Here is a 16505-nt window from a genome sequence, read left to right on the forward strand (position 1 = left end):
TGTGGTATTGTGGTTTCCCCTCTGCTTTTGGTGTGATTCCTCAACTGCAGCAGCCTGTGCTGCCCCAGGGCTGTGGTGAGCTGCCAGCATTGCCACTCGAAAGCTCAGAACTAGATGAGCATCTTGTTCCCAGGAGAAGTGCCTGGCGGGACAGCATGGCTGGGCTTTACACTCATGGGGGAAATGAACAGACGGGCCACCGGGAGTTTTGGTGGCAAAAGCTTGGGAGCAAGGGGATGAAGCTGCCAACTTCATTTGCTGTTGTTTCAGCCTGTTCTTCCCCAATGCGACTATGAGAGAAATGAGGATAATAAAGAAGCTTCTTGTATCACAAACCACTGCACATTTCTGTTCTTAAATGATGCTATCACCAGGCCACAACACTGTCCTGGAGCAAATGGTTCTGGGTTGAGGCACAGCACTGGGTGCAGACATGGGTGCTGCAGCAGGACAGAGCTCCCTGCACAGCACCTGCACCCAGGGGACAAGGACACAGAGACCTCACTGTGCCAGACAGGGAGCAAGGTCTCCTTGAGCAGCCCCTTTAAGTGACATTGCAGCTCCTGAAATTGGGATGGTGCCTGCCATTCTTGCAGTACTATTTATGTGATTTTCAGTAAACAGAAGCAAGGAGCAATTGTTGGACTCTGGTCCAAGGGTTCAAGGGTTCAGCAGGGCTTGTTTATATCTATGCCTGTGTCTGTGCGCAGGGCCAGGGTACAAAGCTGAGTGACCGGAGGACCTTGGTGTATTTGTTCCTGAGGCCTCTGTCCTGCTAAAGTCTTGGAAACAGAAGATTGGTGGAAAAAAAAAGTCGGTTTTGACAACTCTTTCGCGCACATAGTTCAAACCTGTCACAACGATGTCAAAATTCATCAGCTTAGTGAACCTATTAAACCTGTGGCAGAGCTGAACTATCTACAGTTCCCGTCCAGGAGGCACAGAGCCAAGCCAGCCCGTCCAGCCTCTACGGGCAAACTCTTTCCCTCGCGGGGCACTTCAGAGCCGGGGTGCGTGGGAGAGCGGGAGCAAGGCGGGACCTCCCCAGGCCGAGCGATGCTCAGTCCCGGCCCCGGGGGGGGGGGCTGGCTCGGGGTCTCGGGCCGGGGGCTCCCCGCGGGAGGGGCCGGCCGGATAGCTCCGGGCTCCGCTCCGCCTCGCTGGGCGGGCGGATCCCAGCTCCTGATTTTCCCGGGGGCTGCAGAGGCTTGTCCCGGCCCTGCGCGATCCTGCTTGGCTGCCGCCCTCCCCGCCTCCCTCCTCCTCCTTCTCCACCTCCTCCACCTCCTCCACCACCACCCCATGTGCTTCCTGCCGGGCCAAGTTCGCGGAGCGCCGCCGCACGCCGGGCCAGCGGAGCGGAGCGGGAGCGGAGCGGGGCGCGGCGGGGCAGGCTCGGCGGAGCGGCAGCTGCAGCCTCGGGGCGCACTCGCCCGGCCCCGGCGGCCCCTGCCCGGCCGCACGATGCCGCGGCGGCGCGGCTGTCTGCCGGCCGTGCTGTGCGCGCTGACCGCGCTCAGCCTGCCGCTGCTGCTGGCCGCCGAGCCCCGCGCCAAAAGTTGCTCCGAAGTGAGGAGGCTCTACGCCGCCAAGGGCTTCAGCCAGAGCGAGGCGCCCAGCCACGAGATCAGCGGTGAGTCGCGACCGTCGCTGCCGCCTTTGTGCGCGCCCGGCCCCGGCTCGGCTCTGCCCTGCCCGGCCCGGCTGCCCCCGCAGCTCGGCTCGGGGCGCGCTGCCCCGCTCGGCTCGGGTCGGCTCTGCCGCCCGGAGCTCGGTGCTCATCCCGCGCGGGGTCCCGGCGCGGCTGCGCTCCCCCCGGGCCGGGCCGGGGCGCGGCGGAACCGCGCCTGTTGCCGGCCCCGCTCCCGGCCGGGCGGGCGCTCCTGCCCTTGGGCCGCTGTTCGCCCCGGCGGGGAGCGGGCGGCACGTCCTGCCCCGGTACCGGCGGTTGCTGACGGAGGGACCAAGACATGGCTCCCCCCTTTTTTTTTTCTTTTTTTTTTCTTCCTTTCTTTTTCTTTCTTTCTTCCCTCCGCCTTCGTCCCGAGGTACTCGCGCATCCCGGGGACAGGAGTGCTCGCAGCCGACAGCAGTAGGAAATGGTAGCTAATGTGCTCACACCCAAAACATTTTATTCTTTTTGTTTCATCCTTCATCTCCCTCCCAGGGCCGCTGCTTTTATTTCCCCTTCTGAATGACCTACTGGACCGCATTCTCCGCGGAACAAAGGAAGTGCCTTTTTAGCTGGAATCCTCGGAGACCACCAAGGACTCCAGCTCATGCACTGCAATTTCGCACTACTTTCAACAATAACAAAAATGCATGACTGAATGGCTCAAAAATGTGGAGTGTTGGAGGCATTCATTTCGGTCTGGGACACTGTCACAACACAGACAGACCCCAAGTAAATACCTTTAGACGGCTCAGATAGAAGTTGGGGGTAATCTTTACCATTGGTGTGCCCTCCAGATATGCATACATTATCCTTTTCACTGACAAAATTAAAATAATTTCAGTCGCTTGTGCTTTTATATTGTCAGACTAATGATACGCATTTAGCCTACATCTGTTTGAATAAAATTGCAGGCCCGTTTACTTCTCCAAGAAATATTTTAATGAGAAACGTCTGACTGGTTGCAGTTAAAATACTCTCTCCACCCTCCCTGCTTCATAAAATGGTCTCTAATAAATAGTCTTGGATTTGATTTGAGTCCAGCCCTCATCGGTGTAGGATCAGGACGTGAGCAGACTTCCTCGTAAGTTCAGTATTGGGAAGGTTTGACCTAGTTAGTCCTTATTTTATATGTTGTTGTTTAAGATGACTTGGTGAGCTTTGGAGAATGTCAGGAGTAGATCATGCTGACAGGGCTTCCATTTGAGGCTCTAAAGCTGTTGTCTGTTTGACCCTGTGCTTTTGAAATAAGGGGCCAGAGAAATGTGATGAGCAAGGTAAGATTATTTGACAAGAGCTTTCTGCAGTGACATGCTGAAAATATCGTCTGGGTTAAGTCACTGTTCCAGGGACACGGGGTGTCTGTGTCTGGCCTCGCTTAGAAAGCAACAAGTCTTGCAAAGTTACATTTTAATTGTAATCCTGCTCCTTGGGGTGTTTCAGAGAGAGTGGTGGAAATCTTTAGAGGAGGTGCGCTGTGTATCGCTTTAAAGTGTGGTGTACCTCAGGTGTGTCTGAACTTAAAGTTAAACCCAGAGTGGGGTGCTACACCTGCTGCAGTTTCACATTCCCCCTGTGAATTCGTGTGGTTTTGGCACGGGTTGTGTTTAGAGGCTCTGGATCTCCCCTCTTGCTGCTCAGCTGGTGGATGCAGGCGGTAACCACCAGTCCCACTGCTGGTGTTTAACTTTCTTAGAGTGGCGAGCCTCACCTGCCTTTGCCTTTCCGGGATCAGCATAGGGCACTGGTGTGCTGTGTGGGAAGCACTGCCCATGATAATGCTGGAGACAAGTTGGACACCAGGGCGAAAGGTCTGATGTGTCTGGAAAAATGAGTCACTTGCCAAACCTTTGATTTCAGTTGGTGTTTCAGGTGATAAGGGGGTGTGCTTTCCATCAGGAGGACAAGTGAATTGGAAAGGCTGTTACCTGGGTGCCTGGCTATAGGTGAGAACAAGATAAATGTGTGTGAGGGAACGAGCCATGTGCTTGGGTAAGTGGCCCATTACGGTGGTGGTGGAAACTGGTGATTTTGGCTCAGTAACAGTGCTGCCTGCTCACTAAACTGTGGTGGAGGACAGGCTGCAGGGGGTTCAGTGGACTGTGATGGTGATGGGATGACGTGCAGACACATGGCTGCTTCTGGCGTGAACTCATGTCTTAAGTCCATCAAGTTCTTTCCTAGATTTTTGTACTGGTTTGGTGGATTATGCTTTATTCTCACATTCTCTTACTGAGTTGCTTTAGATCACAGTGCAGAGACAAAAATTTTCTATCACCGTTACAAAAAGGTGTCCTAAAAACTGTGGCAGATTCATTTCTGTGTGTGCAGTGACTTGCCAAGGATTACTGATCCTACAAAATGTTGTTCTTGAATTGTGAAAATGAAGCAGCTGGGTGGTGCCCCTGCACTGGGCTACGTGACAGCAAGTAAAACTCATCCTCACTGAATGGGCATCAAAGTATTTTGGGGTTTAGCAGTACCTTGCATGGATTTTTTTTGGCCACATTTACATTCTTCTGGAGCAGTAGGTATGTACAACTTCTTTTTCTTTCAAGGAAAATGCCCAATCCGGCAAGTTTTTTATCTGTACCATTGCTACTTCAGTGGCAGTGGCATTAAAAGGCTATTCCTTGTTCATAATTATCCAGGAGTTCACCTTAATATTTGTTTAGGCCCCAATTAGAACAGTATTTCTGAAAGAATTGCGCAGCTGGTTAACTCACTGAATGCTTGATAAGAGGTGTAAAATGTGTTATTTGTAGCATGGGACATACAGGAATTGTTTCCTTTTATGTAGCCTTGCTGTTAGAGGTGTAAAGACAGACTAGTGCTATAAATCTGTGGAAACATTTCATAATTCATGGCCCTTTGGTTGCCTTGTACCTTGAGTGATCTTCAGTAGCTTGTACACTTTTAGCCCTGTGATGTATGTGTGGCAAAGCTCATGGTAGTGGTGAGATGCAATCTTCTTGTTGCTGGAGAGTTCAGTGCTTATGTAGACCTGATGTCTAAGTGGTTAATTTGTGAAACTTGGCTTGTGATAGTGTGTGGATAGTGGGTGATGTGGGGAGAGCATCAGCCTGTAACTGCTTTTAAGTTGTCTTTAGCAGTTCTCCAAGGACAGGTTACATCTCAGAAAGTCTGGGCTCTGCAGGCTGTAGCTGCTCACTTTGTTCAAACGCTACCCAGAATGTGTCACTCCTTATTGATCCCATGTGTCTCTGGGCTGTCATGGTGATGGAGCAAAACTCCCAGGAGTGACCATCTGCAGGGGCTGTTTACCCTGGTTGGGTCTGGTGGGGCTGCAGAATAAAATGCAAAGTGAGCTGGTGTGGTGGCATCCGGAGACCCACAGTAGGTGGCTGTGATTTAAAAAACAAAAACCTCAACGGTTCTTTCAAGAGGCTCCTTCTTGCCCTCAGGTGTTAAACAGACGGAAATTCCTTCCCTTTTCCTGCTAATTGGAAAAAGTAGATGTTTCTTTTCCTGGACTGAAAAGGGCAAAAAACCCCATCTTGCCTGTTGGTAGAAAGTGTAGTCAGTTAACCTTAAAGTTCTTTAAACAGTGTAATCCTTTCCCTTGCTGGCACTGCTGTCCTGGCTCCATGGTGGCAGGGAGACAGGATGGAGTGGAAGGTGGCATGCTGGGGAGCATGGAGCAAACCTGGAGCTTCTCTTTCCGGGGAACTGGACACAAGCAACACTCTTTGCAGTCTCAGTGAAGATGATTGGTGTAATCTCTTGTTTAAACCGAATGAACCAAATTAATTGAATAGCTGCATTTATTTGTGAGAGATGGAGAGCACTTCTTTTACTGTGACAGAGGAAATCAGTTGGCCCTTGATTTTGGGACTTGTGGGACTGTGCTCAAGTAACTTTGGCCAGAGGTGCTCCAGTGTCCTGCTGCTAACTTGTCTTTAGTGTGTTCATGGCTGTCAGTGGGTGCTAGTGCATCGCCCTGGTGATTTCAGGAAGGCTATTTTGTTGACACTGCTGACTGTCGTGGTTTAACCCAGCCAGCAACCAAGCCCCATGTAGCCCAGTCCTTCCCCTACCAGCAGGATCAGGGAGAGAACTGGAAGGGTAAGAGGTAGAAAACTTGTGTGTTGAGATAAAGACACTTTTTAATAGAGAAAGCAAAAGCCGTGTACACAAGCAACAAAACAAGGAATTAGTCCACTGTTTCCCAGGGACAGACAGGTGTTCAGCCATCTCCGGGAGATCAGGACCCTATCACACATATCAATTACTTGGGAAGACAAATGCCCTCACTCCAAATGTCACCTCCTCGTCCTTCTTCTTCCCCTCCCACTTTATGTACTGAGCATGATGTCATATGGTCTGGAATATCCCTTTGATCAGTTTGGGTCACCTGTCTAGGTTGTGTCTCCTCCCAACCTCCTGTGCACCTCCAGCTTCCTCACCAGCATGGCAGTATGAGAAACAGAAAAGGCTTTGCCTCTGTGTATCTGCTGAGCACTAACAGAAACACCTCTGTATTATCAGCCCTGTGTTCAGCACAAATCCAGAATAGCCCCATACTAACCACTGTAAAGAAAATTAACTCTACTCCAGCCAAAACCAGCCCACTGTTTTACCTGTCAAGTTCAGCAAATGCTCCCTTGGTTTTTCACATGCTTTTTCTCTTCCATGTGGCCTCTTCCAACAGAAAGGTTTTCTGGATCCTGTCCAGGATGGTGTTACTCCTACCATCTGACACTGCTGAGCTTGTTGCAGTCAGTTTGTACAAGGCAGCTCCTGGACTTGCTGGATTATGAGAAGTCCAAGATAATGTCTGGTCCTCCTTGCTCTCAATTTGAAGGTGTGGAGTGACCTGGCCACCAGCTGTACCTGTTTGCCATGATTCCTGTCCAGCCGAGGCAGTGGTCCTTGGCAGGCAGGGAGTTCTCTCCTGCCTGCCGTGTTAACAGAGTGATTGCCTGGCCACCTGTGGGTGGAGAAGTGACTGCTGGAGAACATCCCCGTGGCAAACACAAGTGCTGGCAAGGAAAAGTAAATGACAGAATCACTTGAAGTATTTTTAGCTGCTTCTAATGTCATTTAGCAACTGGAAACAGCGGGGGTGGGGAGCTGGCAGCGTGCAAGTTGCCCGCAGGCCACCGATGAGCGCCCTGGTGTCCGGTGCTGGCGGCCCTGTGGCTCGGCGAGTGTTGGCAAGAGCTGGCGGCAGCTCCTGGCTGAGTCACGGCCACTTGCCTGGGATGTTGCTTTCTCTCTGCAAATCTGCAGCGCAGGGTTTTGTTCGGCTGCAGCGGCGCCCCGTGTCCTGCAGCCGGCAGCGTGAAGCATGTGGTTAACAGCAACTGCTTGCAGTGGTCCGGGCTGAGTGGGAGTATCGTTTTCCTTGGCAGACACTTCATAGAAAGTTCTGTTTTTTCTGCCAGAATAAGCAGTCATTACATTCCATACAATTCATAGGCAAATTATTATCTATTGTTAAAATTGCCTTAATTATCAGATGTTTCCTTAGACGTGTAGCTGTTTTTTAAGAGGCTGAATAGGCGTGTGTACATTGTGCAGGAGGCCAGAGCTGCACAATGTTTTCAGTGCTGTTTTGTAGTTTCAGGGAGATTTTCTATGGCTTTCGTATGTCAACAGGCTTTTTATTCTCACTGAAACAGCAGCAGAGCGAGGCTGACACGACAGTGAGGCACTGGGTCTGGTTTGGGTCTCTGCATCACCCCTCTGCCGTGGTATTTCCTTTATAGCTGTGGAACCAAGGAAGTTCTGGATGAAGCATCGCAGCTCTGTGTGTGTGAGATGGCTCTGATGGGAGAAGGTCCCTTCTTGGAGGCACAAGTAGCATCTGCCCATAAGGCTGGGACCTCTGTCAGGAGGATGGAAGGGTCCCACTTATTTGATGCAGTCTTGGCCCCACTCTGTGATGTTGGCTGGTGGCTTGTGCAGACTGGAACCTGCATGGATGGAGAAGATCTGCCAGTGCTTCTCGAGAGGTGTCAGACATGGTTCTCACCTCCTGTCCCCTCTGCCTATAGCCATTCATTCCCCTGATAAGTAGAGGGTTGCTCATCACGGAATCCTGTCGATGTTCACGTGTGTTGAGTTGCATGGGCTCAGTCCTTCACATCTCTCGCAGGTTTGGGCAGCACTAGGATGGAGCATCAGAATTATCCTGTCGCAAAATTCTTTACCTCCTCCCAGAAGAGGAGCAACCCTCGGGGACCTTATTACTTGCTTTTTTTCTGCCTTTTTTGTGTGGGGGGAGAGAGGGGGAAAGGAAATTCTTGTTAGCCAGAGAGGTCAGGATGTGTGTCTCCTCGCCGGCGGCCAGGCTGAGAGCTGAGAGCAGCGAGCTGCCAGTCCCGGTCTCCGGGGCAATAACCTCCTTGCATTCCTCACATTCCTCCTGCTTTCTCTTTCTTTGGAGATTATGAAGATAACTTCCTTCTCCCATTGCTAAGCAATGCAAGGGCCCAGCAAAACTCTTTACATTTTCCCCTCGCTTCCTAAATTATCTTGTGTGCTCCAAGATGCCCCATGGCAAACCTGTCCAGTGCCCTGAAAGGCACTGTTGATGCTCTTCATGGGGATTTGTGCATCTCGGGAAGAAAGCTGCTGTGTGTATTTATTTTTTTTAATTGCCAAGTGTTTTAATTAGAATGGATTATTACTTCGTTGTAGCCCATCTTACCTGCTTTCTGTTTTGTCAGAGACTTTCCTCCGTGTTTCATGAAACTATTTTGCTTTTCTAGCAGAGATTTTGGGCTGTCTGTGTTTTTCTTTGCCTGTGCAGAATACGTGCAACCCTGCAGAGGCTGTGGCAAAAGCACCATGTTTGTGCTGGGGGATTTTCTTCTTTACATCTTTGGTCTGGGAAGGGTACTTGGATAAAAGAGTGTTGGGAAGAGTGGACCTGGTGAGAAGGCAGTGGAGGCTTTAGGTGTGGGACAACAGCTGTGTGTGGGCTGTGGGCTGGCTTTGCCCCTGTGCTGTGGTGGTTTTCTTAGAATGATGTTTTCTGTTTGAAAGTGGCTGTGGTCACCACAGTTGTCTTCCCTACTAGTTTGTGTCTTGTACTCCATCACCTCTCAGGTCTCTGTGGGGTCTGGGAGAGGAGTGAGGTGGATGGGAAAGGGATGGTGGTCCTCAACGGTACCAGAGTATCACCTTGCTGGCAAAGTGCTTGAAAGGATAAAGATGGTGCTTAAAAAGTGTGTGTGGGATTACCTACTAGTGGGATCAGTCTTTGTTAAGGGCTGTTTGATGCTGATTTTAATGTGCAATTAGGGCTGGAGTGCCTCTTTCCCAATGTAAAACTTTACCTGATTCGCCTGCCAAAAAAAACCAAAACTTTTTTTGTTGTTCATCTTTTAAGTAGAAAAGTAAAATCTGTTCATTTCCTGTCTTTCTACTCATCTTTTCTGTGGCTTACACAATGTGACTGATGGACTTGAATTTGTGGGAGTTCCCTGTGAGAGACTTCCCTCTCTGCAGGTTTTGGTGTTGGAAAGGTACATGGATGGTGGAGAGAAGCTGCCCCGAGCAAACGAGTTTGAAGGAGTATTTCTCTTAATGTTTCCAATTTAGAAGTTGAGAATTGTCTGGATTTTAAGCAAATTCAGATGGGAGCAAACAATGATGAAATGTTTAAAATATGTTTCAACATTTTTGTGGGAATAGGAACTGTTCTTATACAGGCAAGGCTGTAGCTTTCAGGAGGTGAAAATATGTGGCCCTTACACATTGTCAGCATTGTTGCTGCTTTTTTTCCCCCCTTCTTTTTCCTTTTTTAAAAATGCTCATAGGAAATTGGCTTTGGTAATTGAGTTTCTACAGAACCACAACATCCAATAGCTGTTCCTTTCCAGGGGTCACCCTTAGGTTAGTTTAAGTAATGTGCAGTCAGTTTAACCTCTTGTGGTTTGTAGTGCTATTCTAGAAATTACTGGTGATTTGGGGTGTGTTAGAGTAACGACTTCACAGGAAAACCCCAAATGTCAGGGTGTCTGGTTTTTAGAGAGCTCTGACCGCTTGCCCTGTGAAAACCAGGCACCTCGAGGTACGTCCCTTCGTGCTCACATCAGAAAATGCAGTTAAAGCCTTTATTGCCGTTGACTTTCCTTTTGAAAGAAGCCGAAATAACTAACCCTGGGTGATTTGTTTACCTACATTGACTTACAACATCCTCCTGTTTCCAGGCACAGTGCAGAACCTGTGCTGGATGCTCCAAGTGGCTCTGATGGAGGAGCAGCAGTGCCCTGGACCCCCAAATCCCAGGGTTTAGGGGATTTGCTGGCAGCAGAGGGCCAGCTTTGAGAAGTTATGAGCTGGGGCTTTAGCTTGGTAGCATTGACAGTTTGGTATAAAAAGCTCTGTGTTGCAGGCTGTGATGACAGGGGGTGATAAATCACTCTTGGCTGGTGCTACAGGTTCTAATAATGGTGTTTTAAAAAGATTACATGGGTTTTAATACAAACTTTTTGCTTCTTTGTACTCTCTTCTTTTTCAAGAGCTGAGCCTGTTTTGATTCAGCATTCTTGGAACATAAAGACGGAGCCAGGATTTTTACTGGCCTGAAATGCAGTTTTTTTGCTTCTCCTACAAACATGAGGATCTTGTTTTGAGCATCTTTATAGCCAACTGCCTGGCAGTGTCCTCTTTACAAGGGAGCTGGCTTGTTTGTTTGTTTTAAAGATAACTATGCGCCATGGAAGATTAATGAGCAAACAACTTCACCCAGCTGTGTTGGGTGCTGCTATTAGAAAGAAATCTGTGATAGGAGAGACTTGCATGATAAGCAATTAGAGGGGTAAATAACCTTCTACACCTTCCTTGGCTTTCCTTGTCCCATTCCTATGAGAAGACACAGCATTTGTGTAATCAAAGGAACAAGCAGAATTATAAGCCTGATGGAAAATCATTTGCTTACCAAGTATGTGTGGGCACCCAGGTGGGATTTGCCTTTGCTCTGAGTAGTGCAGGATGGATTTTTTTTTTGATCACCTGCCAACCTTAGGGTTTCTAAAATGTATTGACTGGCAGTTTTGGGGGAGCACAGGGTGCCTGACTGGCCAAGGCAGTGAGGCACTAGTGTCCATACTCCTTTGCCTGGTCAGAGGCACTGGGAAGAGGCAGGTAGCAGACACCTGGGGTGCAGATCAGAGGTCAGAGTGGTACCACTGGTTTGGTTCGCACTGGAGGAAAACAAACAGGCTTCCTCCTGAGTTTTGGCTCTGCTCAGAGACAGAACTGAGGGTGCCATAGGGCCATACGCTTTTCTTCTCGGTGGGGGGAAAAATGGCTTTGATAGCGTCTGCTAATGATTCAGTGCTGTTTACATAATAATTGTGGTTTGCTTTCATTAGCTCTTATAATGAGATTGCTTTCTTTCAGTGCAGTTGCATGCTGGCTTGGTTTTACATGCTTCTGCCTCCCCACTCCCTGAGCGTGGCAGCGGAGCGAGGAGGCAGCATGAGGGCTCCATGCCTGGCCTGGCATCCCTTCCCTGGCTCCAGGCATAGAGGAAAGCTCTCAACCTGTCATTGCAAAGGAGAGGAGGTGAAGGGGATTTGTATTGCTGGGACAAGTTCTGAAAGACACAGACGGTGGTTTGGAGCATCATTTTAGCAGTTTGGAGCATCGTGGCATCTTAGCGGAGCTGTGCTATAGTCCACTGTGTGTGATTTCTCAGTGCAGTGCTCGTCTTCATACTGAAAACTCTTGGACTTACCTATTTGCAAGGAAGGGAATCCAGTGATCTGCTCCTACCAGGAGGAAGAGGCCAGGTCCTTTCACCTCCCAGTTTGGCTGTATCAGGACTGATCTGTGATGGTTGATGGGCATCATGGATGTTGTTTGTGTATATGAAGCTACAGGATTAGCTGCTGCAGCCTAACCGTGATGATGTAGTACTTGTTTGCTTTCCATGTCTGACTAATTGTGGACAGTGGTGATGCTGCTGAACAGGCTGCAAGTTCCTGCCTCCCACAGCACACGGCTGCTGTGCCAAGGAGCTGCCGGGAGCACCGAGGGATAACACCCACTACTGAGCTCTTATTCAATAAATAATGCCACTGCGAGGATAATACAATAGCCTGAATGCAACCTTTTGAAAAGGTAAGGTTGGGTGGGGTTTTTTGCCTTTATACCTTAGCAGCAGGTGCATTTGGGTTTCAGAGCAGCCCTGATGGCAGAGCAAGGTGCCAGCAGGGCATGCCCAGCATAGCTTACCCTGCGGCACAGTCCGGATCTGGAGCAGGATGGGCCCCCATGGGGCAATGGGTGCTCACGGGAGGGTGTGGTTGGGAGTGTGGGAGGCTGTGTGTGTGGCTTTGCGGGTGCCACTGACCTGTCCTGGGGGTTATGCATTTGGCTGTGAAAGACCATCTCTTTAGAAATACACCTCAAACAATTTGCTGCCAGTGATAGATTAAGGCTCTGTTAGTGGAGAGAGGGCCTGAGCAGAGGATGAGTTGACTTTCTTTGCCTGTACAGAACAAACCACTTTTGTGTGGTTTGGGAAAGGTGGCACTGCTCTTGGCCACGTGACTTCTACTAATTAACATGAATTAATTGAGGTTAGTTGGAAAGCTGTGGCTTGGTGGGCAGAGGAGGCTGGAAGAGGGCTCAGGGCTGCTCTGGCTCTGTTGAACGCAGCCCACCAAAGGGATGCAGAGATTCTGGTGGCAGGCGCCAGGCTAGTGAAAACTCCACATAACTCAGCCCTCCACTTTATTAAAGGCTCCTTTATACCTCTTTTTGCCGTAACTCCTATGAGAACAGCCAGCCTTTTCAGCAGCCTGAAACCTTCCTTACCGGGAAGGTTCCATGTGGGGTGGGGAGCAGCCTGGCTGGCATGATGCTGCTCCAAAGCAGCCACAAAACTGCTGTGGAAGCAGGCAAGGGTGCCAGGCAAGCCTCTGGTGCTCCTGGCCAGCCTTGCTGAAACAAGGGCTGGGTCTACTCGCTGCCCAGCTGGCTCAGTCGGATCCTGAAAAATACTTGTGCAAAGGAGGGGTTAATTTCTAGGTATCAAAATATGCACAAAAGGTTAAACGAGACTTCCTCCTTGTCAATGAATTACGGCTTGAAAATATTTGCATTCTTTCCTGAAAGATTTAGGAATAATTATATAGCACTCAGGGGCAAGGCATTCCCAGATAAACTTAACAACTCTATAATTTGTACTCGAGGCAGGGTTTCCTGTAAATGATAGCTTTGTTTAATTTTACAATACTGCTTCCAAATGTTTGCCTGGTATGAATTGCCAGCTAAACTGGACTTGTGAATCTGGAAGAGTATTTATTTGTTTGTTATTGCAGACAGTAAGAGCTGCTGTATTAGGCTAAAACCTGGCATCTCCTTTACAACTTGCAGACATCCCTCCTCAGGCAGATTTGGTGGGGTGGGCAGCTGATGTAGGGTGCGAACAGCTTTCCAGCTTCTCTGGAGAAAATTCCTGAGCTGCTGTGGGATCTCCTGCTCTGCCTTTCTTTTTCTGGGGTTGGGAAAGGAACGCTGCAGTTGCAATGCACATACTTTATTTCCATTACTCAAAGCCGGAGTCATGCATAGTTGCAGCCAAAGACACTTCAGCAGCTCTGGGGATAACAAGATAGCTGACAGACTGGAATGCGGATTTATCAGGGGTAAAAACTGGCAAAATTCCTTATTTCTGATTCCTCTTTTTAAATAGTCCCTTCATGCTCCTGCTGCATGAGCCCACCACAAGTTTAACCCCTTGCATTCTCCCAGCTGCATCCAGGGATGAGCCCCAGGGCTGCCCATGTGTCTTCTGGGATTAAATTGTTCAATCGCACTTAGTTCTTTGTTGTTGTTTTTAAACTGCAAAGTTCTTTCAGAAGTGCTTTCAATGGGTTTTTATTTTAAAGTACAAACCTTTGCACCAGATCTCTGTCTGAGTGACCACAGAATGTAAATTGTACTGTATGTTGCCTTTGGACTGGCAGTCTGTGAGACTACTGGGCAGTTAACATAGGTGGATTGTGCCATGAAATCCACTTCCTTGGATTTGATTCATGTTAATTTCTTTCAGAGCAAATCTCTTTATTGACTTCAGTTTCATTTTGCTGTAGAGTTACTTTTACTGTGCCTTTGTCAGGACCTGGAAATACTTATATTGCTTTGAGAAATAGGTCATATTCAGCTCCATGGCTTTTCAGTTATTAATATATATATATTAATATTCCAAGACATTAAGCAATTTCTTTTTGGAGAAACAAGTTATGGCAAAAGGAGTGCACTTGGAAGTTAAATAGCTTAAGTGAAATCCCTCAATTACAGCAGCAAGGTTTAGAAGACAAGTCAGGCAGTTTAGGGAAGGAGTTTCAAGTTAAAATTTAACCTTTCCCAGTGTTCTGTGAGCAGTGGTGCAGCAAGACCTGCCTGGTGCCGGCCCAGTGCGGGAGCCTGGGGTGAGGGCTCTGACGTGGCCGTCTGCAGCGTGGATGGATTTGGAGCTGGTGGTTGTGCCTGTGGTTGTGCGTCTCGACTGGCTGAGAATGAAGAGAATTTCACTTTTTATTGGAAAAGGAAAGGATTGCTCAATGATTGCAAAAGACTTTGTTTTGGAAAAAATGTCATTGTTTGAAAATAGCACCAGAGCAGAAGGGAGGCTGTCCCTAAGCCTGTGGCAGTCTTGGAAATCTTCTTACCTGGGGGCTCAAGTGAAGCTTCAAGGCTTAAGTGTTAGCTTGGACTTTTTTGTCCCGGGGTGTCCAGGCTGGAAGACTACGCTTGTCCCATCCCTGCCTCTCCCTTTGATGATAAAGGATGGGAAGCTTTTTTTTTTTTTTTTGAGTGGGTACAGTTTAAAAAAGAAACTAAGTCTTGGCTTGTGGACAGAAACACTGATGGGGTGGTGGCCAGTACTTGGTCTCTCATGGGATAGTTGCTGGCTCCTGGTTTTCTGCCCTCTGTTCCTTTTCTGCCCTGTCTTTGCATTTATCTCCTTGGCTAAGCCCCAGGCATGTTGATTTGAAGCAGTATGGCCCATTGCAGCTTTGCTGCAGGCACTTGTCTGGCTGCTTCTTGGCCTGTTTTGTCTTGGTGCCCCTCCAGGACATGTTCATCCCCACAGTGGGAAGCCGCTCTGGTCACAGCACAGGCATCCAGTGGGGACACCCAGCCCACATGGATTTGCCACTGATGGCAGCCCTCACTCCAAAGCCTTGTCTCAGCTCTGCCAGCATCACTTCTATCACTGGATCACTCAGTGCCTCCCCTCTGCAGGGCCTGCCCATTGCTCTTCGGGGCATTATTTAGTTGCAAACATTTTATAGACCTGTTTTTGCTGACAAAGAGTGCTGGGACAGCACAGCGGTGGCTGTGGGGGGATGGGAGGCCGTCTCGCTGCTTGAGAAGGACTAACAGAACTGGTAGATCCATCCCATCCTTCTAATCAGCCATCCCTTCACCAGGGCTCACAGTGTGCTGAGGCTGTTTACGTTCCTCCTGGTGGATTTTGGATGGTACCACCTGGGAGGTGGATGGCAAAGGTCCTGTTTGCATTTGATCCTCCCCCTGGGTTGCTCAGGGCTGTGCTTAAGAAGACAAAATAAACCCCTTCGATGCCTGCCAGCAAAACCTTGATGCAATTGTCCCCTCGTACAGTTGAGGACTTTCAGCCCAGTGTGTTGTTTTCCCACCCCACCAAGGCTGTTTGCACAAGCCCAGCTGCTGAGCATGAGGGGATCTGAAGTGGGGTCTGCAGGTGGACAGTCTCTGCGATACCAGGGCTGAGGTCTCCCAAAGTTGCTTTTGCTGAAATACCTAAGAAAATGTGTTCCTGTGCCATGTTCCCATGTAGAACAGCATGAGAAGGCACGTGCCTGCACTGTGAAATATGTTTGGAAGGGGGAGGGGGAGGGAGGGGCAGGGAACTCAAAAAGATCTCATTTTTAAAGGCTGAAGTGAACTCCTGTGCTCTCCTGCCTTCCCTGCGAGCAGTTGCCCTCATCTGGGGATGCTGCTGTCCCTTATGGGAGGGATTTGCTCAAAGGTGGCAGTACAGAAACTGGCTTGGGAATTGTTGAAAAGATGCTGTGATCTATTTATGCAGTGGTGAGGAGGAGAAGGAGGAGGAGTGTCCATGTGAAGCTGCCGGCAGATAAGGCTGGTGTTCACAGCTGCGTCAAGGAGAACGGGATAGATAGGGCATCCCGGAGAGGGGGAGAAGGTGGAATTTTTAATTTTGTGATATCCTTATCGTAATTCTTCCTCCCGTCTCTCCCCCCCGCTCAGCCTCGCCTTTTCCGTGAACACTGGCAGGCTGGTGGTTCCAGACCTGGGAGTACATTGGGAGTCTGTTCCAGCAGTGGGATGGGTTTTCGGACGTAGGTCGTGTTGTGCTGGCGGAGCACAGTGCGGTGCTTGTGTGAGCTGGGTGGCTTCTGCAATGGATACCTGGCTGTTGGAAAAGTAACACTTGGTGGGAGTAGCAGGCAAGGGCTTAAAAGCACATTTTTTCAGGTCAGAAAATCTTACAAACTCAGCTGTGGTCTTAGCTCTGAGGTGTTTATCCAAGAGGAGTAAAGCTGAGAGTGGGGTGGTGTAGGGGTTGGTTCTGAGTGTCATTGGTGCTAGTGGCGCTGTGCTCCTGTCCCAGTGCTGCTGCTCCCAGTAAATGCCCCTGAGTGAAGTCCGTGACCTTGCCATGGGATCTCTGAGAGATGTCTTACCCTGTGCCATGGGTAAGGTGGAGCTGGAGTTGATGCCTCTCGCCTCTCCAGGACTTGGAAGGGGTCTATCCCCCTTTTTTTCAAGGGGACTGAACCTGGAGCTGTGCCTCTTGGTGGAGGGAGGATTCCCACTGGCAGTTTTTCTTCCC

At 49.4% G+C, this 16505-nt stretch overlaps 1 protein-coding gene across 1 annotated transcript in view; it reads left to right on the top strand.

The window, feature by feature from the left end:
• Positions 1 to 1238: 1238 nt before the first annotated feature.
• The window catches only part of GPC4 (glypican 4), a 67465-nt gene continuing 52198 nt past the window's right edge, over positions 1239 to 16505 (top strand). The window contains exon 1 of the mRNA XM_071569698.1: positions 1239 to 1633. Coding sequence (XP_071425799.1) covers positions 1303 to 1633 — 331 coding nt within the window. The 5' untranslated portion in view covers positions 1239 to 1302. The remainder of the gene's footprint in view (positions 1634 to 16505) is intronic.

The sequence above is a fragment of the Pithys albifrons genome, chromosome 14 (assembly GCF_047495875.1).
Source record: "Pithys albifrons albifrons isolate INPA30051 chromosome 14, PitAlb_v1, whole genome shotgun sequence".
NCBI lineage: Eukaryota > Metazoa > Chordata > Aves > Passeriformes > Thamnophilidae > Pithys > Pithys albifrons.